The following is a 24636-nucleotide window of genomic DNA, read 5'->3' as shown; positions in this document are numbered from 1 at the left end:
TATTGAACAAAATATTTATCTGTCTATGTATCTATAGATAGGTGGCTATACAGATCTAGATCGATCTATATCTACCAGAAGGTACGTATATAAGTGTATCATCTATCTTTATACACACACACACACACACACACACACACTTTTTGGAGATCAGAAAGTAACAGCCAACTTTATGCAGCTCCAGATATTCACTAAGTGGCTTGAGTTATTCAGGCAACATTCCTACCCTCTCATCATTCCACTTCCTCTTCACATGGCAACCCAGTAAGAACTTGAATCAAGATTCTTGTGGGAGGGGTTAGAGGAGGCAATTTGAAAGGCAGGTGACATTCATTGAGTGCTGGGCACCTTGTGCTGTAGTTACTCAATCTTTAGCAACCTGTGCTCCAGACTCATTTTCCCATCCTGCAAATGCTGCTGGGACTACTTAATCTCTCTAAGTTAGTAAGTGGCAGAGCTGGGATGGAGACTCCCTTCCATTAGGTAATGCTGCCTGGTAAAGGCATGGGACATGGTAGCCGCTATCCACCTTCTGGCAGATTGCAAGGAGCCCTTCCTTGGAGATAGGAGCTGTCCATGTGGGTCCCAGATAGTGTAATTTCAAATTGTGAGCTAACACCAGCATGAGCCTGAGAAATGAAAACCCATCATCAGTGTGGGTTTAAGTCCATCAAGGAAGAAGGTGAGATCAGAGGATTTGGGTGGCACTAAGGAAACGTATTTGTCAGCAAAATTTTGGGGGTGAGCTGAAAATTCTGGAATGCTTTCCTGGTTAAAATCCACTGGTCTCATTTCTTTAAATGTTCTCTGTGGAATTTCGGATTACACAGAATGGGGGTAGGCATTACAGAAAGAGAGGTCTATGGTCAAGTAACTTTGGGAAATGCTAGTTAGAGAGTTTCTTTACTGAAAGAATTCTCAGAGCCTTTAATATGCTGGTGCATGTTTCCAAGGACAGGATGTGGCATCTCCCTGGACCTATGCTGTATTCAGACACCCTTGGGGCGGTGTTTTTCTACCTGACGTGGCCCTCAGTAAATGGAGGCATAATGCAGACAGTAGTAATAATGCATCCTTTCCAGATACTGTTCCATTTAAGTCTCATAACAACCTCCCAGGCTGGTTTGATTATTCCCCTGAGGTGGGCCCTGTTAGTGTCCCATCCATAACCCCTGGCTCTTACCTATCTGCAGGTGGCTGGATTTTGAATTGCCTGCATCAGCATTTCTTAGCCTGAGGGTTTTCTCCAGTCACTGAGCCTGTTTGTTGACCTGCCTCCAGGTTGTAAGCTCTGGGGAACTGATGCTCCCTCAACCGGTGACTGCTAGCTGTGATGGATCAATCTTCAAGTCCCTCACCTCTCAGCAAGACACCTCTGCGTGCACCTTCCACACTGGCAGCGGGAATCTGCCCTTGTATCCACAGTGATACTTGCTGGATGACCTCTTTATTGCTGCCTCTTTCCCATCTCTTTCTCATGACCTCCCTCCCCTGCTGGTGTTTCCTGAGATCACCTCCCAAATAAATTGTTTGCAATCGAATAACTTGCTTAGATTCTGCTTCCCAGGGAACCCAAACTGATGTATTCCATTTTACAAGAAAAAAAAGCAAAAAAAAAAAACACCTCCCAGAGTCTCCAAGAGGTTACAGAAGGTACCCTGGGTCACAGTTTATAGATGATAAAGCCAGGATTTAAATTTAATCAGCTCATTTATTGAGCACCTACTATGTGCCTGGTATTATCCTAGATGCTGAGATGAAAAAATGAAAAATAACACTCTGTCTTGAACATGAGACAGAAATAAATTTGTCCAGGCCCGTCTTTAAAGTGTCTACCCTTAGCCACAGTACTGCATGAATTCTGTGAGGATGGGTGCTTGACCCCTTCTAAACTGGGAGACCCTTTCCATATCAGCTCCTTGATGACCTCTGAGTCAGAAGCTGTGACATTCAGCTCCTGTACTGCCCTTTAAGGTCACACAAATGCATCAGATCGAAGCTTTTGGTTCATGAAAAATACTGGAGAAAATTGCAAGATACGCTGACTCTGTGATTTTCCTGCCCTGTGTAACATCTTTCTTAATTAATGAGTTGCAATTAGCATTTATAAAAAGAAATCTTTCCACAAGGTGAAGCCGCTGAGATGTAACATCTTATTGGGAAGCTGTCCTCCTGGTGTGAGTGGGATCATTCAGAAATTAGCATCTCAGTAAGCCTAGGGCTTCATCTTTCAAGTGCATCTGGGCAGGACAGGGACCCCAGGCAGAAGAGGTTTATGGGAGTGAACCAGTGTTCCCTATGCAGTAGTGTTTGCTCATGGGCACAAAGTAGCTACAGAAAATGCAGATTTATGAAATAATTTAAATTTTTCCTTTTTTTGCTATTTTTTAAAGCATTATTTCTTTGTTCATGAGTGACCTCTGGAAGCAACTGAGCTACATGATTATAAAAATTTGATTTGAACAGGATATTAGAGATTATCTACTACTAGCACTCCCAGATCTTCCCTCCCTCCCTCCCTCCCTTTTCCAAAAAATCTGACATTTTTGTTTCTGTGTTTGTTTTTTATTGTCTTCTCTGTCCTTTTCAGCAGTTTTGATTTAAGAATTATGAAAGGAAGTTTAATTTGGCAACTGACAAAGTTTTTCATTTATCCATGGATTTCTGACTTGTGGACCTTGCTCTCAGCACTCTTAAAATCTTCATAGTTGCCTTACCAATGCGTTTCAGCCCTGGGCAAGTTCACTATGGATTCAGTGTGACCAAAGAAATGACAGTAGAATGTTCTTGGGGTGAAAGGGTTATACCCAACTTTATTTCCATGGTGACAGGTTAGTCATTAAAATCTCATCCACTCGGAGCGAGTCTGCGTGCAGCAAGTGGGTCTCTGCCTCTGGGCCTCTCAGCCTGCACAGCCGTCCTCGGCGCTGCCACCACTCCAGCCTCTGCTCTGCTCTCCTGCAGCCTTGTGGCCATGCCACCGTTTCACCCAGGGCACTGGGCAGAGCTCTTTATATAGAGTCAATAACAAGCTATTGCCCACACGTGTGTAGTGAGCCAGCCAACCAGGGCCAGGTGAGAATCCTGGCCACAGGAACCTTCATTTTATACATAGTAGTGTATTCCAGTAAATTATTATGATTGCTTAGTTGCTGTTCTTCATTATTTTATTTCATTTGATTTTATTTTTGTTTGTGTTTGTTTTCTTTAGCGACCATGTCTTACAGTGTTTCTGTCCCTAATAGCTCCCAGAAAAGAACCAGATAGGTAATAAGGACACTGACTTTTTACTGATTAAGTCACTCCATTTATCTATATTCTTACCCTTTGTTTGGTGGGTTTGAAACTTGTGCCCATTTATTTCTTCTCTTGTCCCCTAATGTAGTCAGTGAAATGGCCACAAGAAAGCACCTGATGGAAAAAGAGGGCCTATTTACCTGCTGATTGAATAATCAGTCTAAAATAACAGTGGGTTAATTTTATTTGCAAACCCACACCTCGGGCAGCTGTATAGAAAAACAGCATAAGCAACAACATGGTGTGCTGTTCAGTTATATCCTCAGTTCATTTGTGGAACCTCAGTTCATTCATAGTGGAAGAGAGAATCCACTTATTGCTAATGATATAGCAGTGACCCACCTTATTTGTTTCCACATTAATCATGTCCTGGCAGGCATTTTCATAGGCGAAACCAGCTTGCGGCAGTTTGTCTTTTCTGAGGTTGTTCCTGTTGTGTACGAGCTATTTTGTACAGATTCAGATTCAGGGCTTAAGTGGGATCTATCTTCATCAGTGAGGTGATACAATGTAAGGACTTTACAGCCGGTATCTGTTGTCACGTGACCATTAAGCAGATAGTTTTGTGCGTCCTGCACTGGTTCTATGAAAGGATGGAGATTTCAGTCCTCATCCCCTGTCACTCAAAGTAGATATGCAGACACTGGTGAGGTTAATGAAACTGTCAGGTAAGTGAAGTCTGCCGTGCAGAGTCAGATCAGTGACCTCCCTGTGCTTAGGGACAAACTGAGGTGAGGAATGTAAGCTGCGATTGGAGATGGCTTATTTCACTCAGTAGTGCTAAATGTGGGTTTGAACTAGGCAGTCCAATGCACAGAGTCTTGTCTAACAGATATTTTAACTGTCTGGCACAACCATTCTGCTCGAATTTAATTTCAGGATAACATTGATCTCTGAATTGACTTGATAGGTTTTCCCATTTCACAGCAGTTATAACCTACCACGGTTCTCTCTTGCCATAGGTGACAGAAAATACAAAGGCCTGTAGTACCACATGCTGGACATTAGGGATATGAAGGAGACAGAAGTTATATAGCCATATGTTTATGGGTAAAAATCTCTGGGATAAGCATGTGAGCCAAGACTTTGGAATCACAAAGTGGGAGCTGCTAACTTGTTTTTGGCCGGAGCAAATTGGTTTACGCCTCTAACAGCTTTATTCAGGACTTTCTAGAAGCATGATGCGCATGGGGCGATGGAGGGGTGACAATTCATCCTTTGGAAGAAATTCTTTCTCCTCTTATTTTAAAAAGGTCTCCAAGTCCTTGAATACCAAAGAAGAGATGTGAATCACCCTCATTCAGCAAGGGAAACATCATTTTAAGTGACTGCAGTGTGCCCAGCTGTGCTGGGCATTACAGTCACACAAGGAAGAGAGGCAGAGACCCTGAACCCAAGGAGTTCCCAGGCTGAAATGACTTAGAAATACCTGAATCAAGTTAGGAAAATAAAAGCAGCATGGTATCAGGTGCTAAAATGAGTGCAGGGACCAGAAGAAGAAACTGCTAATGTTACCAACTTCAAAGAGCGTGTGTTGGCAAATTCACCATTCTCTCTTCCCTCCAAAGGGTTTCTGTCCTAAATCAGAGGTTGACAAGCTCTGGCCTGTAGGTCGATTCTGACCCACTGCCTATTTTTGGAAATACGGTGTTACTGGGACATAGCCAGGCTTATTTTCTTATGTATTGTCTATGGCTAGTTTTCATGCTTCAGTGGCTAAGTTGAGTAGTTTCAGCAGAGACTGTATGGCTCGTAAAGCCTGAGGTATTTATTATTAGCTCTTAAGAGAAAAAAAGTTTTGTCAACCCCTGATTTTGGTTCTTCAAGTTTATCCTGGTGGTAATTTCGAGCATCAGAACAGAACAGAGCTAAGGTGCACCTAGTGGCAAATTAATCCCCCCAAAGCAAACAATTTATCATCATCCGCTAAGTTTTCCTTAAATGAATTTTGAGCACCAGAATTAAACATAGCTAAATCCCTTGGCCCCTGAGGCCCCAAGTGAAAATGGTTTTCTGATCCCAGAATCAGCGTTCTGCTTCCTGCCTTTATAGAGAGCTAAATCAAGAGCATGCACTTGGAAGGAGTGCCTCTCTTCTTTGTAAACTGTAATTGAAGATATAATTCACTGTTTTTCTCAGTCTTTATTCAAAGCTACTGGCAAAAAAATGCTGCTTGAATTTAATTTTAGGAAGCAACATTGATCTCTGACTTGACTTCATAGGTCTCCCCATTTCACAACAATCATAACCTAGCATGTTTCTCTTTTGCCACAGGTGACAGAAAATGCAGAGCCAATTTCAGAGAGGAACTTAGTGACGGACTCCTTGCAGGCACCAGGGCTGGGACTAGGGTGAGGCAAGAGAGAGGCACAGGGTACACACCTTAAGGGGGCGCTCACTCTCCGGACAAAGCAAAGGCAGGCTTGCCTCTCCAAAGGGGCCTCCATAAATTCTGTGTCTCTCCTGGGTGTCTCTCCTGGTTCACTTTAGTCCTGGTTTACTCTTGTCCTGAAGCTGCAGGTACCTGGTAACATTCATCCCTTCTACTTTCAGATGGCAAGGGCCTTGTCCTGGCTTATCCCTCTATATGGGGTGAGGTGGGGTGTTTTTGACCACATAAACTGATTCAAGTGCTCCCTGTAGTCGATGGGGGAACACATATCAAATCTCAAACCTGTGGGGACTTCAGTGACTGAGGACCGCCATCTGTCCCCAGTGGGTCCAAATGTCAGGCAGGAGGGAAGCTTAGGGCCACGTATCAGCTTTCCAGCTGGGGCTCAGCATGGAAAGTGGGATTAGGGAGGATTATTCCAGTTCTGTTCACTGAGCCCAGGTTTTCATCTTGGGGAAAAGGAAGGGACACTGGACATGGTTGGATTCAGTCATCTCCAGCATCGCTCGTGGTGTGTCAGGACACAGAGGTGTTGCTTTGGAAATGAGAGGAAGGTACGGGGTCCAAGAAGTCAGTGATGTTTAATGCTAGCTGGTGATGGAGGAGGATGAGGAGGGGATGCAGGGCTGTATTACAGACTCTGTTCCTCAGAGGGTTGCTCTCGGGGGGAGGAAGGAAGGATGGAGGGACTGCTGGAGGGAGGGAGGAAGATGGGGTGGGGTGGAGGGAGGCAGATTAATTGGAGATGAGAAATTTTCTTGGTTAGACAAACCAGGGACTAAAGCAAAGCATGCTTTTCCTTGTAACTTGAATTCTGTGCAGATACCTCAGGCTTCTGGTCTCCAATTTTAAAGAGTAAGAGTGTGGGAAGGTGACCTGGAGGCACTTAATTCAAACTGCAATAAATAATAATGTATACCTGGTCACAGATTCAGCCTTAACATTTGTCTTTCCCATTCCAAATCACAGATGTTGGATGACTTTTTTGAGAGCTAAAAATAGGGCCATCACTTGCTAACAAGTACAATTGGCTTTAATTAATAATTTGCTTCACCTTTTGCCCCTTTCTACTCCATCCTGTACCTGCTCCCTTCCTCCATACCCAGGTGGCTCCATAGTTTTTCTTCCGTCACTATCAACCCCTCTTTCTAACTGAAGGGTAAATGACCCTTAGGCAGATGTGCATTTTAATAGGGACCAGACCATGACACCCTAAGAAAAGAGGCCAAGTGCAGGAACTTGGGAGGAGACCATGAGTGAGTATTTATGTAGCATGTTCTGTGTGCTAGGCATTTTAAAACACATGTTAAATCAATTTATTTTCACAATCCCTTAGAGGTATCATTATAGTCTTTGCTTTTTACATGTGGTAATAGGTTTGCAGGTTTTCTAGAATCAGCTCAGGTTCCCACTGTGCACAGGGTGGGGAGTCAGTGTTCAAACGCACACCTCCAAATGCCAGAAGCACAGGCCTTACTTAACTGTGGAAAGCTGCTGTTCTAATGGTGGGATTGTGGATATCAGCAAACAAGTGAGGAAAAAGGGCTCATGTGAGGGTCTTCTCCTAAAATACAATGATGCTATCTAGCTAAATACATACAACTGTAGATCGTAAGCTGCTCCACAAGACTGGAAATCCCTTAAGAGGATCAAGAGCTAGTCACGTCTGTGTCCCAGTGTGCCTAGCTCAGTGTCTGGCTCATAGTAATCCCATCCATAGTAAGCTAACACTCAGGGACTCTATATGCTGAGGGTAATTACAGCTGTAGACATACTGGCTTACTCTGCACAACCTCCCTATGAGGTAAGTTACTGTTGCTATTTCCATTTTTAGGTGGGGAAACTGAAACACTGTGAGTTGAAAGAACTTGACCATGTTCACTCCCAAGGAGTGGCAGAGCTGGGATTTGAGTCACATTATTCTGGGTCCAGAATCCCGCCTGTCTTCCTAATTAAAAGGTGTAGTTGAATAAATATACTGTCAATTTGTAGAGGATCTAGGAAATTGGGTATCCATTGACTTCACTAAAGGAGTCAATTGTATCAGCACTAACTGCTAGGTCAATATTTTTGGAAGAATGGATTAATATTTTCATGTTTTACTTTCCTGACCACTCTCCACCCCCCAAGAAAAACAAGCCTGATGTAGGGGAGAAGGAACAGGGCATTTCCCACTGCGACTTAGATAAAGGACAGCACTCCATGTTGGCAACATGGCCTTCAGGGACAAATAAAACCCTCACTGAATTCCTTAGGGCAGACAACCTGGGGTCACAACTGTAGGACATACTGAGAGGGGTGTAAAACATGGGTACAGTTTGGGACAAAATTTGCAGTACATACATGTCCAGAGAGATGAGCCCTGATTCATTTGTGTGAACATGAATTTAAAACATTTTTTAAATTTCAGAAATATTTAAATTAAAAAAATGAGTATTAGAAACCTTTTCTTGTGGTGAAACCTTTGAGAAGTTTCCCCATTTAAGAATCAGGGACTTGAGGCAGGGTTTGAATAACTTTCCCAAGAGTGTGTGGGCCGTGGCTCCTAAGTGGAGATGCCAGGCCCCAAGTCCCAGTAGTCTGGGTCCAGAGGCCACACATCTCATGACTGCAACAGTGGGGTCTTATGCAGAAGCTGGCAGGCCGGCTCTGTGGAGATAGGAAGGGCTTTGTCACTGATGCTAGGAGGCCAGGCTGCCCATTAGTGGTGGGCATTCCTTGAGCAGGAGATAGATCAGTTTGGCTGGGCTCCAGAACGTTGGCAGACTGGTGGAGGAGCATTTGCAGAGAACAGCCTCCTGTCAGTCCTCGTGCAGGGCTTTGCACACATTATTTAATCTGGATAGTCATCTGTAAAGTAGATATTGAACTCTCTATTTGAGAGATGGAGAAACTGAGGCTAGGGGTCGCATGGCTCATTCGGCCCCACAGCTCTGATGGCAGAGCCTGAAACAAGTCCTTTGCTCTTCCCGCTGAACCAGCCATCCCTCTGAGTTTCTGTGGTTTCGTGACCCTAATCTTTCTCTCAAAGTTGGGAGGGAATTTAGAGGGTTAGAGCAGGCAGTCTCTGCTGAGACATTAAGCTCACCTTCAGTGTTCTGCAAGTTGGTACAAGCAGCCTCTGTGCACCTCTAGGGACCAGGAGATCGCTGCCCTGTCTCAGGAGGCAGCCCATCTGAGTGTTTTCAGTGAGGTATATTAGACATACAATAAAATACTTTAATTGTAATGGTGTAGTTCAATGTGTTTTGACAGATGTATGTACTGGTATGAAATAGTCTAACACACATACCAAGATAGAGAACACTTCCATTATCCTGAAAAGTTTCCTTGTGCCCATTTCTGTTCAGTAACTGCCCTCATCCCTCAAGCCATGGGCAATCATATTCCTGATTTCTGTCACAATAGATTCATTTTGCCTGCTTTTGAACATCATATAAATGGAATCAGATGGTATTCTTTTTTGTGTCTAGTTCCTTTCACTCAAAGTAAGGTTTTTGAGATTCATACTTGTTGAGATATATCTATATCCATATCTATACCTATCTCAGTGGATTTCCCCTTTTTATTGCTAATTCTATTCCACTATGTGGATATATGCCACAGTTTGTTTATCTATACCTGTTGATGGACATGTAGGTTATTTCTAACTCTCGTTATTTTGAATAAAATTGTTATGAACATCCTGTACAAGTGATGTAGGGGGCATATATTTTGATTTTCCTTGGATAAATACTTAGAAATAGAATTTCTGGGTCATAGGATAGATGTATGTTTAGAAGAAACTGCCTGTTTTCCAAACAGGTTGTACCATTTTATACCCTTACTGTTAATATACAACAGTGACAGTTGCTCTGTTTCCTTGCTGATGGTTGGTATTGTCAACTTTTTAATTTTAGCCATTCTAAGGTAGTGATATTTTACTGAGGTTTTAATTTGCATTTCCTTAAGTTCTTGTCAGATACGAATATTACAAGTATTTTCTCCCAATCTGTGGCTTATCTTCTAATGTTCTTCAGCATTTTTGATGAGAAGTTTCAAATTTTAATGATTTTAATTTATGAATCATTTTTAACAGTCAGTGCCTTTTGTGTCCAAAGAAATCTTTACCTACCTCACATCCTCAAGATACTCTGCAATGTTCCTTTTTAGAAGCTTCACATTTAGCTTTTACACTTACGTCTGTTATTCATCTCAAGCTGATTTTGTGTATAGTGTTAGGTAAGAATTATCTCCATTTCTTTCCCTTTATACATATCAAGGTTTTCCCACAGCATTTGTTGAGAGGAATTTCCTTTTTCCATGGAATTGTACTGGCATTTGTTGTAAATAATTTGACTGTATATATGTGGGTCTATTTCTGGAGTCTATTCTGTTTCATTAATCAGCTTGTCTTTGTTCAGGCCGTAACACACTGTCTTTAGCACTTACCACATGAGATTTATGGTTTTTGTCATAGATTGGGTGTTGTATTTTTTCTCTGACATCTATTAAAATGGTCATATGATTTTTCTTCTTTAATTTGATAATGTGGTGAATTACATTATTGGTTTTCATTTGTTAAACTGATTTTGCATTCAGGGATAAACTTTGCTTGGTCATGAAGTATTATCCTTCTCATATTCTTCCAGATTAATTTTACTAGTATGCATTTTATGCATGTCTTCCTAAGGTGTATTTGTCTGTAATTTCTTTCTTTTCTTTTCTTTGATAATGCTACTTGTTGCATTTTGGTGTCATAGGCTGACATCATAAAACAATTCAGGGAGTGTTTTTTATTCCTCTATTCTACAAAAATGTTTGTATATGATTAGTATTATTTCCTTCTTAAATGTTTGGTAGAATTCTCCAGTGGAAATCATTTAGACCTGAAATTTTCCGTGTGATGTTCTTAATTGAAGTTTCAATTTCTTTAACAGATGTATGGCTATTTAGATTTTCAACTTCTTTTTGTGTTGTTTTGAAAAAATTGTCATTTTAACAAAATTTGCCTATTTCCCCTTAGTTTTCAAATTTGTGGACATAATGTTGTTCTTAATATTTCTTCATTATCCTCTGAATGTCTGTAAGACCTATAGTTATACAGAGAACTACAGGTGCTGCAAAGTTAGTCTCCTATCTGTTATTTCATTTTAAACACATTGAGTTCCCTTCAGGTAAGGAACAGGTCATTTTCTTCCCTCTCAGGATATATGAAATGATGTTTCCTCAGCCTAAATAAACTCCCCTTACCACAACGTTTGTCTCTTTTTCATCTGTCAGTCTGCTACTCAACCATTAGGATTCAGAATTAATGTGAAGCCCTTTCACACATTGCGACATTTTCCATGCACAGCACATCCAGATGCACATTTATGTACCCTGCACACATACATGCATACATGCTCACATAGAAGCCACGTATACTCTTGCTTTGTGCTTTAATTATTAATTAATTAAAATTATGGTAGAATCTTTATATTGCTTCTCTGTCCTACTAGACCATGAACTCCATCAAGGTTGAACCTGTATTGTTCCTGCTGATTGCTGAATACTCAGTAGCCAGCACAATGCTCGGCACATAATAGGTGTTCAGTATGTCATGGGTGGGTAAATGAGCTAATCTACATTGAGGAGGAAAAGGTGGTTCTGTCTGCAAATTCCATCTGATTATTTTAGCTTTGCTAGAAGGCAATGTGAAGACTGGAAAAAGAAGAGGGAGCCAATTTATGGGGAGCCTTGATTTACAACTTATGCAATCTAGATGTTTCTCTGTTTTTATTTTTAATAATTTCCCTCTTTCTGTCCCTGCTATCGATACATTCAGTGCCCTGAGGGAAAGAGGCTCTGGTGTTGGTAGTGAAAGAAGATGCTGAGAACTGTGGGACAGGGGAGTGTAGGGGGCCGAGGAGTTATAACAGCAGTGCTTCCTTCTGTCTTCTTCTGGAAAGCCTTTTTGCATATTTGGCTTCTGTTGGTAGTGGGAGGCGGGACAGAGCAGTGGGGCTATTCCATTTTTCTCTCTAGTTGAGCACGGTATCCTATCAAGGAGTCCTTCTTATGAATCTCCAATCATCAGACAGGATCACTAAAAGAAAATAAATGGCCCAGTGGACCCCAAACTGCAGCCTGCCCTATTTCTGTGCTCCCTGATTTGAGGAATTATAGCCTTTTCTCCTTCCTTCCCCCTAAACCATGTCCAAAGGAGCTTATGTGATAATTTCCAGAGTGAAGCTGATCGGCTTGTAGGATAGAATGGATTAGAGTGCTTCCCCCTCCTTTTCAAGTGCCTTTTTGAGGAGGCTTCTTGCGGCTGACGTCCAGAGCACGCTGGGGCTCTTGCAGATGGGCTGGTGGCTGAGGGAGGATGGAGTCTCTACTTGCTCCGCCAGGATATGAAGGCTGGTGAGCTACACTGTGCTAGACAGGAGGACCCGTTTGCAGGACGGATCCAAGGAACAGTCTCCTCCAGGGCCTTGCGGAGGAGCATCAGCATGTTCAAGGAGTGAGTTGAAGGGAACCTGAAGCCCAGCCAGTAATCTGCCTCTACCATGATCCCCAGTAAGATTCTGGGCTACCATCACCCACCCAGCGGCACAGAAGTTTACAAACCTACGAGGCAGCGCAGAAAGTCCCTGGGGGATTTGTTCCGTAAAGGCTACCGGGTGAGGTCTGGGCCCGCTACTCCTGACCAGGAGGGACCGCAGAACTGCTGGCAGTCGCTGGTGTCTCGCTGCAGGGTTTGCGCCTCTTGGGGTAAGGTCTCTCCCAGCCCTGGCACCAGTTCCCCCAAGGCACCCACATTCCTAGACTGTCCAGGAAAGGCGCACCCTCCTGTGGGCTGGGTGTCAGGCAATGTCCAGTGGACTGGCAACAGCCCTCTGCTTGGCGGGCTCCCTGGACTCGGATGCTGGGCAGGCAGAAATCCTAGCCTTTCTCCTTAGATGAACTTAACTGGTCTCTAGTGCTCCTGAATGTTTTTAAGCATTTAAACAATATATTTCAGAAATGTTGGGGAAAGCTTGGCAAATGATGAGAACAGCTTTATTTATTAAGTGGTAATAATCCCCAGTGAGTCAGTGTTCTCAGAAGAGGCTTTGGAACTATCGACAATATTTTTTTCAGGGGCAACCATGGTATTTCTTTTGTCCTCACACTGGGCCATGGGAATGTCGCCTTGCCTGTCTTGGGGTGTGGGGGTACTTCGTTATTTCTCCCCAGCAGAGACCATAAGATGCATCCTCTGGGAAGACTTTTTTTGGTCTCTATTGCTTTCTGAGAGAAATTTTATTTTATTTGGGCATCTATAATGTATAAGAGTTAGAAATAAATGGCGTAAATTTACATGTCTTGACCAAAAGATCCAGTCTTAGGAAGAGTCAGAAAGGTTAGTGGTACCAGGAGCTTCTTTAAAATGAACTGGAGGCCTTTTGGAGCCCAGTTGCAGATTCTGATGTGGATAGGCAGAACTCATACTACCTCTGCATTATATAATTATGTCTAACAAAATTCCAATTAATAAGCAAGCGATAGGTGACTCCTAGTCAGTCCTTTTCATTCGAACTGGCATAAAAATCTTATTAGGCTGAAACATCTACCTGGACTTCTTGTGGAATCTCAAAATTCATGCACCATGTCTGTGACCCTAGACCTGCTCACCAGATTGTTACATTCTCTCTCCCTTCACTTCAGGAAAAAGCTACTCTGTGTTCTACAACATTCAGCATTGGTGATATTAAATATTAAATATTAAAGCAGCTAGATAGATGAGGACAAATGGTGGGATTATTAAGCTAGGGAAAAGATTGAGTAATCGAGTAAAACCATGGGTTTCACTTAGTATCCTGTCTTCTTACTTTTCCTTTGAAAGGGTTTCTCATACATTCATTCGTTTATTTTCATAGTGAGCACTTACTGTGTGCCAGTCACCACTGTTCAAGATGATGGGCACAGTGATGACCAGGTATCTGAGGTGCGTGCCAGCTGCAGTCAAACTTACCTTCTGAGGAAGACAAGCCAAGAAAAAAGCAAAAATGAACTCTCTAGATAGGGATACATACTCCAAAGAAGAACAGGGTAAAGGTGGTGTCTCAATAAGGTGGCCAGAAAAGGCAGTGTCAACTGAGCCAAGCCTGCAGAATATTCCAGAAAGGAATGGAAGGGAAGGCCCCAAGCTGAGCATGAACTGGGGAATATTCAAGGAGCAGAAGCACAGTGTGGAGAGAATGAGGATGGGGAGAGTGGAAATGAGATGACTAGAGACTAGATCATGTAAAGCCTTCCAGGGCAAGGTAAAGATCTGAATTTTATTCTTACTGAGATAGAAGCCATCTGAGGGCTTTTAGCTGGGAGTAATGTGATCTGATTGATGTCTGAAAAGATCATGTTGGCTGCTTTGTGCCTGGGTGGTGGGGCATGGTGGGCGGAAGGAATAAAAGTAAAGCAGGAAGACCCGCTTGGCGGCTGTTGGTCAAGCTAGAGTAAGGGCGTGTAGACCATGGCTCTGGCTATGGGAAGGAGAGGACAATTTAGTTCATAGATATCTAAGAGGTAAAATCTGTAAGACTTGTTACCTTTAAAAAAATTGTTTCTCTCTTTTCTGGCTCTCCTATTCAAACAGAAGATTCTTGAAGCAGGGGTGTCACTCCTGGGCCTTCAGTGTCAAAGAACAGAGAGTGCATGGTGTAGAGCAGACACTGACTGCACATGTGTCACATGAATGAATGAATGAAAGGTGACAAGACCAGTTTGAATATCAGCTGATGTTTAGTATCTGTCAGACTGGAACCAGGACTGGGAACAAAGGTGAGGAAAGAGCAACCTGAACAATCACCGAGGGAAAAGACTGGAAAAGATCAGACAAGCAAGCATTGCTTGTATAACACAAGCTCTTACTTTTGTGAGAACAAAAGCCCAGGGGCATTTGAGAGCAAGAAAGACAGTCTTGTCCCTCCAGCTGGGAAGGAGAGAGTCCGATTCACTCTGTGCTGGGGCTGAGAAGCACACGGTCCTGTCAGTGCTGGAGCTGAGGATGGGAGGTGGGACCTGGTGATGGCAGCAGGGTGCAGGGGACTCCCCCACAGAGAAGCTTCCCCGTGCTTGTGTCTGTCCCTCTTTGCCCCAATAACTCCTGAATTCTGTTGATGCTCTTAGGCTGCAAGGCCAGACTGTGACCTTGTCAGACACCACAAAAATAATTACTCTTCAGGATTTACGAGGGGGTGGAGGGATTAGAAGTGATAGAGGTTTATTTCAACCTTTCAGCTTTCTGGATTTAAAGATTAAGGAGTTAAAGGAAATGGAAAATAGCAAATTGGAAAACCCTGTCAGGCTTCCACCACAGGCTGGGATGTGTTTGCTTTTGTGTTTTCTCAGTGGAACCTTGCTTGCAGGAATCTCCTGAGTCCTTTCTGTCCTGGGGTAATGGGGACTTTGAAAGGCGAATAATTTACTGTTTACTTGCATGCCCCTCAATCTGTCAGCAGAGCGGTTCTGCCTCCATCTAAGAAAGAGGTCCTAATCACTTAACCTGTCTACCTGGCTGGTGCTGACATTCCATGGTACTAGTTCTCAGGGTGACTCCAATCTAGTTTTTCAGGTCCCAGGCACCAAGTTTGACCCTCTGAAGGGACAGCAGTGGTTGGGGGTCCTCACTGCCCAGAGCCACTGGCCTTAGGTTCCTGAATCTTTGACATAGGCACAAGGCTCAGAGCCAGAGGATCTGCGCTCAGTCATAACTTGCCACTAACTTTGTAACAACAACAAAAATTATGAATAAAAATCAAGATTTTACATTAATATTACAGAAACATTTTAGAACTTGAGAAAATTAACGAATCCAAAATGCCGCCTCTGTTAACATAACCACTCTCATCATTTTATGCTTTTCTTCTATAGTTTTATTTTCCATATGCATATGGTTTTCATAGCTTTATCATAAAGAACATGCACTTTATGTCCTACTTTTTCTTTCAGTGTTTCTAGTTGGTTGGTTTTTTTCACTTGTGGCAAAAAACATTTCCTTCTTATCTATTTTTAAGTGTACAGTTCAGTGGTGTTAAGGGTATTTGCATTGTTGTGAAGCAGATCTCCAGAACACTTTTATCTTGAAAATCTGAAACCTGTACCCATTAAATAACTCCTCTTTACCCCTCTCCTCAGTGGCTGGTAACCACCGTTCTACCTTCTATACCATATTCCTTTAACTTAATATTAAGGTATAAGCATTTTCCTTGTTACATTATTTTTTGAACTTTAATAATATCCCATAAAGAAGATGGATTATGTTGAAGAAGACCTGTTTTTAAGATATTAAGATGCTTTCTATTTTTCTTGTATAGTGAAAAATTTTGCAATAAACATCTTTGTTTCTGAAACGTTTTTCATATTTTGTTATATTTTTTGAGGATATTTACCATAAATGGTATTAGTTTGATTTATAATGCAGAATTACTTTCTGAAAGGCTATATCAATTTACAATTCCACCTTCAAATTATAAGACTGTCTCATTGTGGAGTCATCTCTAGTGGGTGAAACTCAAACAAATTGCTTGTTAAATAGAATAAACACCATGTTACTATGTTTTTGTTTAACTTGCATTTCTTTTATTTCAACCAAGTGTAGTAATTTCTAATGGTTATTTACTAGTTATATTTACTATTTTATGATATACCTGTTTATGATTTTTTGCCTACTTATAAACTAGTGATAGTGTTTTACATACATGCTTTGACATTACAAAGAATTTACCTTTACTATATCATATTTGATTAAATTATTTTTCTGGTAGGTTATCATCTGCATTTTTTTTTTGGAAATGTAGAGTTTTGATATTTTTATAATGGCTAATTTGATGTTTAAAATTTTTTATGATCCCTTCCACATCTTTAAAGAGGTTAGAAATCCTTCTCTCTTCAAAGGGCTAATAAATATATAATTACATTTTCTTCAGTTTTTCTATGGCTTATTATTTATATTTAATTTTAATTCATTTTAATTAAATTTCAATTATGGTATGAGGTGACTGTTCAAATTGCTTCCCATTGTTAACCCTTTGCTTCATCATAACTGCAAATGCTTGTCTCCCCTTTGATTTGTGATGATTTTATCATACATTAAATTTTCTATGTAATACAGTTATTTTCCTATATTTTTGTGATTTTTAAAATCTGTACTCTGTAGTAAGTGTGGCCTGTATAATTTCTGCATTTTGGAATTTAGTGAAACTTCTTGTGTCTTAATACATGATCACTTTTTGTAACTATTCAATTGTTGTTATTAAAGAATGTATGTTCCTGGCCTTACTGAGTAATATATGTGTGTGTCTCTCTGTCTATCCATTCATATAGATATACATGAATATGTCCCAAGGAATTAAATGTGTGAATATTCTTTATTTGTGCTTACTTTTGGCTAGTTTCAGAAAAATGAATATGAGAGTCTCTCATTGTGATGTGACATCATCAACTTTTTTGTTGTTTGGTACATTCTTGTCAGGTTTGGCTTTAAATATTTCAAAGATATATTCTTGGGTATGTAAAGTTTTTTCACTGTTACATATTATTGGTGGATTGTTCCTTTTTTCAATATGCGATATGACTATTTAATAATTTTGCACAGTAACTGCCACTTTACTTGATATCATTTTTGCTTTATTTGCCTCTTTTTTTCTGAGCATTTTTCTAGTATACATTATCCAGGCTTCTGTTTCTGACTTTCCTCTGTCTGTCAGTGTATCTCTTAGAAGCATCCTGCATCTGAAATATGTTATTCTATTTTATGCTATCTGAGAGTCTCTGTCTTTTAATAGATGAATTTAACTCATTCAGTTTTGTTGTGATTACTAAAATAATTGGGCTCTTTTTGTTGTTGCAATAGTATTTTCTAATTAATATGCTCTTTTAGTTTCTTTTTTCAATTATTTACTTTTAGTTGGATTGATCAAAGTATTGTGTTCTTTTTTCTCCTCTAATTTGTGGAATTTGTATTTATAATTCAAAACAAGTTAAGTTTTTGATATAGACACTTAAACACTTAAATTTTTTGTTAATATATGTAATTGATAGTTTTTTCCCCAAAATCAGAACAAGAATTTTAGCTCATCTTTCTTACCCCCACTGCTCTCCTTTATACCATTATCTTCAATATACTATCACCTAGAAATCTTGATTTTATATCATTGCTATTATCATTACTATTTTTTATATTACTTAGTCAACACATAAACTAATCATTTGCTTTTACTCTTTTCTCACATTGCTTCTTCTCACTTTTTTGGAGGATTTAATTGTCTTCCAAATAGCAAAGTATATATTTCTTGATTCAAAATAATTTCTCCTGAGAGTTATGAAGATATCCTTTCTTTGTTTCCTTTCATCCAGTGCAGCCAGGGGAACTGTGACAATAATTTGATTTTCACTGCATTGAGGCATTTATAGCTTCACACTGATGTTCTGAAATGTCATCATGATATGCTTAGATTTGGGTCTTTTGAATTTTAACCTGCTGGACACTTAATGGCCTTCAGCCTGAGAATGTAGGTTATCCTTTTGTCTGGAAAACTTTATTCTAATATTAATTTGAATTTTTCCTGCTTTCTGTTGCCTTTATTTTCTTTTTCTGGAAACTCAATTACATAAATGCTAAGAATTCTACACCTGTCTTCCATGTCTCTTAACTTTTCACCCCTCTGTCCCTTTGTATGAAGAGATCTCTGTTTGATAGTCCAACCCCCTAGGTTGTATAAAGTTATGTCCATTCATCTATTTAGTTAACTTTTTAAAGTTTGATGTTCAGATTTTTAATTTCTAAGATATCTAGTTGATTTTTGTTGAGTTGACACATTTTCTCACAACTTTTTATGGTTTTCAGTTAATCTTTTTCTAAAGTTGTTCCTTTAATGTTGTATTCTCAAATGTCAGTTTGGTAGAATATGTGCCTTTCTCCAAAGAACGCTTGAATTACCTTAAATGTTTATGATTCTTGATTTTGTGCTGCTTTTTGGATGTGAGATTTCTGTTAGCCCATATGTGCATGCTATCTTTGCTTATTGCAACTCATCTGTGGGGGGGGATATGCAGCTGTGCATTTTGGTCCAATTACTGTTGTCTAGCTGTGCAGACAATCTCTTCTTTCAGGAGTCACCTGTTCACTCAGGATACTGCTTTAACAACTAAAATGCCCACAATTACTGCTGTCTCCTGGCTGCTTCCTTTTGGTACCCCAATCAATCAGGGCCATTGTCCCACCTCACCCTCTTCCCAGTGTCATTCAGCTCATTTTGCCTTCTGGAAGCTGATTCCTTCTTCTCTATGATCTCCCTACCCACCACCTCCACCAACCTCAGTCTTTGTGGAATTCCTCATAAAAATTTATTGACCAAGGATTTCTTATATTCTGTTACCATTATGGATATATATTTTTTCTTAGTATATATTATGCAAATGTAAGTCAGGTTTCTCAGCTCTGTCATGTTAATTACCTACTGAATATCTACTTTTCATCTGCCAACATTTTGTGCATTTCTCTAACGTTTCTCTGACATGATGTAGTTAGTCTGTCTTCCCTTCTTTTTTGTCCTTGGGGGATTTTACTGTTTTTTTCCTCTTCAGTATTACTTTAGTGAGGTTTGAGAAGGGGAAGATAAAACCATTCAGTTCAGTCTGCTATGTTGAACCAGAATGCTCTGCATTATTTTAATCCACTGATGAATGTGATGTGTTGGCATTTTATGTAGAATTTTTAGCATCTCTAATGATTAGAGTGTGATTAGAGTATTTTACTTTTGTGCTTCAAAATTTTGTGCTTCAGTCAGTTTTAGGTACAGGCTTAATGTGTATTTTACAAAACAAGTTTAGCAGCTTTCTATCTTTTTTGTATTATGGAATAGTTTATAATTCCTATAAGATATAGATGTTTTAAAGAATTTAATAATAAATGATATAGGTGCAAAGTCTTCGAGGGAAAGCTCTTAATAAGTTTTACAATTTCCATCACAATTATTATTCTGTAATGATTTTCTAGTTTGGTTCTATCAGCTTTCAAGGTTTATATTTTTTGGAAAGTCATCCCCTCTAACTGAGGTTTTTGGTTTTATTGGTATATAATTATGCATGACTTTTTTCCCCTCCCATTTGCTTCTTAATTGGATTAGCCAGTACTTTTATTTATTTATTTATTTATTTTCTTGTTTTATTGTTTGCCCCTATAAAATGATTTGGAGCTTTCTATCACTTTTAATCTTTATTGATTTTCTGGTTATTCAATTATAAGCACGAAAATAGAAATCATCTACCTCCTACTGCTGTTAAGACTACTTTTCCCCCAAACACCTTAAGTTGAATGAATTATGTTTTAATTTGTCTCTTATATTTCTGATTTCTTCTACCTTATAGTTAGCTAGTATGTTCTTTAAAATTAATTGACTGAAAGTAGTGAGGCATGCTTAGTGGTATATTACTGGTTTTAAATTACTCAAATGATTACTCAGGTAAAGGGAAATTTGCTAACTATTTGAGAAAAAAAAAAAAGGTTTGGTCCCTTTGGCACACTATTAACCAAAATAAATAAATGCATCAAAGTGGACTAGTAAGTTAAGGTTAAAAGAAGAAAAGAAAAGATATCCTAAACCAGTGGTTCACAAATTTGGCTGCACCTTAGAATTTTCTGGGAAGTTTAAAACATTCTGATGTCCAGGGTGCACCCAATTAATTAGGATATCTGGGGATGGGAGGTAGGCATCAGGATTGTTTTAAAATCCCCAGGTGATTGTAGTGGCAGCAAAATCTGGGAGCCACTACCCTGCAGGCTTGTTTTCTCAGTGTGATCTCTGAGAAAAGCACTGGCAACATCTTAGAGCTAGTTAACAATGCAGAGTATGAGGCCCCGCGTCAGACCCACTGAATCAAAGTCAGAATCAGCATCTGAATGTTAACAAATCCTAGATGATTCGTGTGCACATGGAATTGAAGAGCAGTTCCCTAAAGCAGGTGTAGCAAAGTAGGGTCTATTTATTTGAGTAAAATTTTCCTGGAATACAGCCACATTCATTCATTTACAGCAGAGTGGGCAGTTGTGACTGAACCGAAAATATTTATTATCTGCTCATTTGCAGAAAAAGTCTGCAATGCTTGTCAACCTTGATGGCTCATTAGATCATCTCAGAGCTTTAAAACTCTCTCTGCTGGCTGGACCCTAGGCCCATTAAGTCAGAATGGGGGGGGAGGAAGTGAGAGCCAAGAATCAGTCATTTTTAAAGCTTCCCAGGTGATTTAAATGTGCAGCCAAGGTTAGAACCACTGCCCTAAAAGTACAAGGAGAAAATATAGATGTATTAAAAAAAATCTGTTTTGTGTTGGAGATGGCCATTTTTGAATATTAAAAAGAAACAATGATAGGAAGACTGGTATATATGACCATATAACACATTTTAGAATTAAAAAAAAACACCCACCTTAATCAAAATGTTGGACTTCGAAAAAAAAAAACTTAAAGCAAAATTAAAAGAAGAATGACGAACTGAGAGATAATATAGAACATATAATTACTTCATTATAAAAGAGCTCAAATATATTAATAATAAGATAAACACACAGATCATCAGGTAAAGGCCACTATAAAGTATTTAAAATAAGAAAATAAAATGACTAATAATCATATGAAAAATAGTTAACTTCATTTGTCAGCATAGAAAAGCAAAATAAAACAGTGATGAGCTCCTATTTGGGGCCTATCAAATTGGGACTCTTTCCTTCTCTTCTCCCTTCCTTCTTCTCTCTCCCCTCCCTCCCTTCCTTCCTTTTTTTAATTCATGGTACTCAGTCTCCTGGGGATACATACTGATAGGAATGCAAATGGCTAGGAGAGTTCGGCAAGCTGATCTCAGCAACGAAAGTGCTTACTTGAGTACTGACTTTGGAACTGACTGGCCAGCATCTGTGCCAGGGCAATGGTTACAAGCTTGGGCTTTGTGGAGTTAGACAAATTTGGGTTGAGGCATGGTTCTGTTGCTTACAAACTGTGTGCTGAATATGCTATGTCATCTATTAATCCTTAGCTATTTTCTTCTGTTATATGGATTAAATAAACTAGAGTTAAAGGCTTTGGCATGCAGAAGTAATAGAACATAGTAAATGATCAATAGTGATAGATTTACATCATTGTCAACATCATTATTTCACCAATTATTTAAAATAACAATAATACCATACAGTGTGTGTGTGTGTTTGTGTGTGTGTGTGTGTGTGTGTGTGTCTTTCTGTGTCTATTTCTCTTGTTGGCTACTGTGTTGAGTTGGGTTCAATCCTATGCTGTTTTGATTCTATAGCTTTCCACAATGAAATGAACATTTATTGAGTACCTCCAACATACCACATATATGATCAGAACACCTGGTCTTCTGGTATACCATCTCCTGGGTAGGTTTCAATGTCTGTAACTATGAGAAAAGAAGAGGACTAGGCCTGGGTGGAGAGCTCCACCTCAGGTACAGCTGCACCAGAGGCCTCAGCCCATCCAACAGAGGTCTCTGCAGCTGGGTGGCCCTTCAGGATTGTCCCAAATGGAGGCAAGATAGAAGGCCTTTGTTTGCATATCTACCAGTCATCAGGGGCTGCCCCTAGCAGGCATGTAGTAATGGGTGAGGCCATTCATCAGAATTGGGAGCTGAGTGGGGGTTGAATAATGATCTCTGAAGAAGGGATCTGGCTATGCCCTGCAACATCCATACAGCTTGTGTGTGTTATTCATTTAATATGGTCTCAGATATGACATGCTAGTGTTTTATTTAGGATTCTTTTTTGTTGTTGTTGTTGTTTGTTTTTTTTTCACATGGTGAACAAATTCTTACATAGTGAATAAGTTCTTACATGGTGAACAGTACAGGGCAGTCATCACAGAAACTTTCGGTTTTGATCACGCATTATGAACTATAAACAATCAGGTCAAATATGAATATTCGTTTGATTTTTATACTTGATTTATATGTGGATCCCACATTTCTCCCTTTATTATTATTATTATTATTTTTTAAATAAAATGCTGAAGTGGTAGGTAGATGCAAGATAAAGGTAGAAAACATAGTTTAGTGTTGTAAGAGAGCAAATGTAGATGATCAGGTGTGTGCCTGTAGACTATGTGTTAATCCAAGCTAGACAAGGGCAATAAAACATCCACTGATGCAGAAGATTTCTCTCAAAACAGGGGGGGTGAGGTTCTGAGCCTCACCTCTGTTGATCCCCAATTTCTCACCTCATGGCCCCCCTGTGACTGTGCCTGTCTTAGGTTGTTCCTCCCTTGAGGAATCTTACCCGTCTCTGGCTAACCAGTCATCTTCCGGGGCCATACAGGGAAATGTAAAGTTGGTAAGTGAGAGAGAAGCCATATTGTTCGAAAAGGTTAGCTTTTTACTTCTTTATTTAGGATTCTTATAGTTAGTCATTAGTGTGATGGGCTTGCCTCTTTTTTTCTAGTGTGTGGAGTACCTGTGTCCAGGTAATGCCAGCTTTCTATACCAATACAGAATACAGGGAAAAAGTCCATTTTAATTATTTGATTATGTAACAGAGACAGTATAGAAAAGTTTTCTATTTTTTGATATTTAAAGCAAATCACTTGTAAAACTATCTGGACCTAGTACCTTTGGTGGGGCATAATTCATGTTTCTTGGTACACACACATTTTCTTCTTTACAACTGTTATAACCATTTTATGTTTCCCTAGAATATCATTTTATTTCAGAGATGTGATATAATGAGTTATAAGAAATACATATTTGATCATTCTTATGACCAAATGTGTATTTCCCAGGTATATTTGGCCTTCATCCACAGTTCCTGAAAACAATACTACAGAGTCTTAAAGGTGAAATGGGTGTTTTGTCATGTTAATGAGAGACTTTTGGACCCACCCCCACCCAAGGGCAGAGGCTGGAGGTTGAATCAGCCAATCACCTATAATTTAGTCAGTCCTGAGTAAGTAGTGAAGCCCTCACAAAACCCGAAAAGAGCTCCCCCCTCAGCTCTGCCCTGCCTGCTCTGCTCTGTTGGGTCCTGCTTCTTGGTCGGGGAAGCTTCTGTGCTTGGGGAACCAGAACGCTTCCACATGCCACCGAGCCAGGCCTCAAGTTCCTCAAGGATAGAAGCTCCTTTACTTGGGACCTTGCTCTGTGTCTCTCTTCATCTGGCTGTTAACTTGTATCCTTTACAGTATCCTTTATTAAACTGGTAAATGTATTTTCCTGAGTTCTGTGAGCCACTCTAGCAAATTAATCAAACCTGAGGGGGAGGTCGTGAGAACCTCCAACCTGCAGCTGGTAGGTCAGAAGCACAGGGAACTGCCTGGGGCTTGCAACCCGCATCTGGAATTGGGGGTGGAGGCAGCCTTGTAAGATGGAGCCCTTCGCCTGGGAATCTGGCGCTGTCTCCTGGTAGATAGCTTCAGAATTGAGTTGAGTTTTCCAACACCCTGCTGGCGTTCAAGAACTACTTGGTGTAAATATGTGTGGGAAGACCTGCTCCCACATACTTATACACACTGGAATTGGGTCTGGGTACCTGAATGAAGTTATGCTACTATTACTGTTGTGTATAATACTGTTACTGTTATACATATGTGTAGGGAAGAAATATACCATCTCATTTGGTGTCAGAGATATTAAAAAAGATTTAAAATTATATGGAGTAAATAATAAGCATATATTAGGCAGATGAATGATTTGTCAGTTAGGCGTTGCCATCCCACCTCTCTCTTCTTGGCTTCCTTTAGGTAATCTGAGTCGCTGTCCATATTCCTTCAGGGCCTCTGTCTGGGTACAGCGCTGGTTAGGGCTCTTCCCTGGTTTGGCTGCTTCCTATTCCTCAGAGTTCCAGCCCTGGTCTCTATCAGGTGGACACCCAGAGCTTGTGGCTTTTCCCTTCAGTAAGCAGGGGGGTAGTCTCAGAGTTCCGAATGCAGAGTACCTGCTCTTAAC

The 24636-nt window shown here is 40.2% G+C and overlaps 1 protein-coding gene across 31 annotated transcripts in view; it reads left to right on the top strand.

Moving 5' to 3' along the window:
* KCNMA1 (potassium calcium-activated channel subfamily M alpha 1) overlaps positions 1–24636 on the top strand; it is a 702509-nt gene that overhangs the window by 450208 nt on the left and 227665 nt on the right. The window contains exon 6 of one of the 31 annotated variants that reach the window (XM_057506049.1): positions 1194–1506. The exons of the other annotated variants lie outside the window; for them this stretch is intronic. Coding sequence (XP_057362032.1) covers positions 1194–1237 — 44 coding nt within the window. The 3' untranslated portion in view covers positions 1238–1506. Of the gene's footprint in view, positions 1–1193; positions 1507–24636 lie in introns of those variants that run through there. 31 annotated transcript variants of the gene reach the window in all.

This window comes from Manis pentadactyla, chromosome 8 (assembly GCF_030020395.1).
Source record: "Manis pentadactyla isolate mManPen7 chromosome 8, mManPen7.hap1, whole genome shotgun sequence".
Classification (NCBI taxonomy): domain Eukaryota; kingdom Metazoa; phylum Chordata; class Mammalia; order Pholidota; family Manidae; genus Manis; species Manis pentadactyla.
This window is presented reverse-complemented; position numbering and strand designations above follow the sequence as displayed.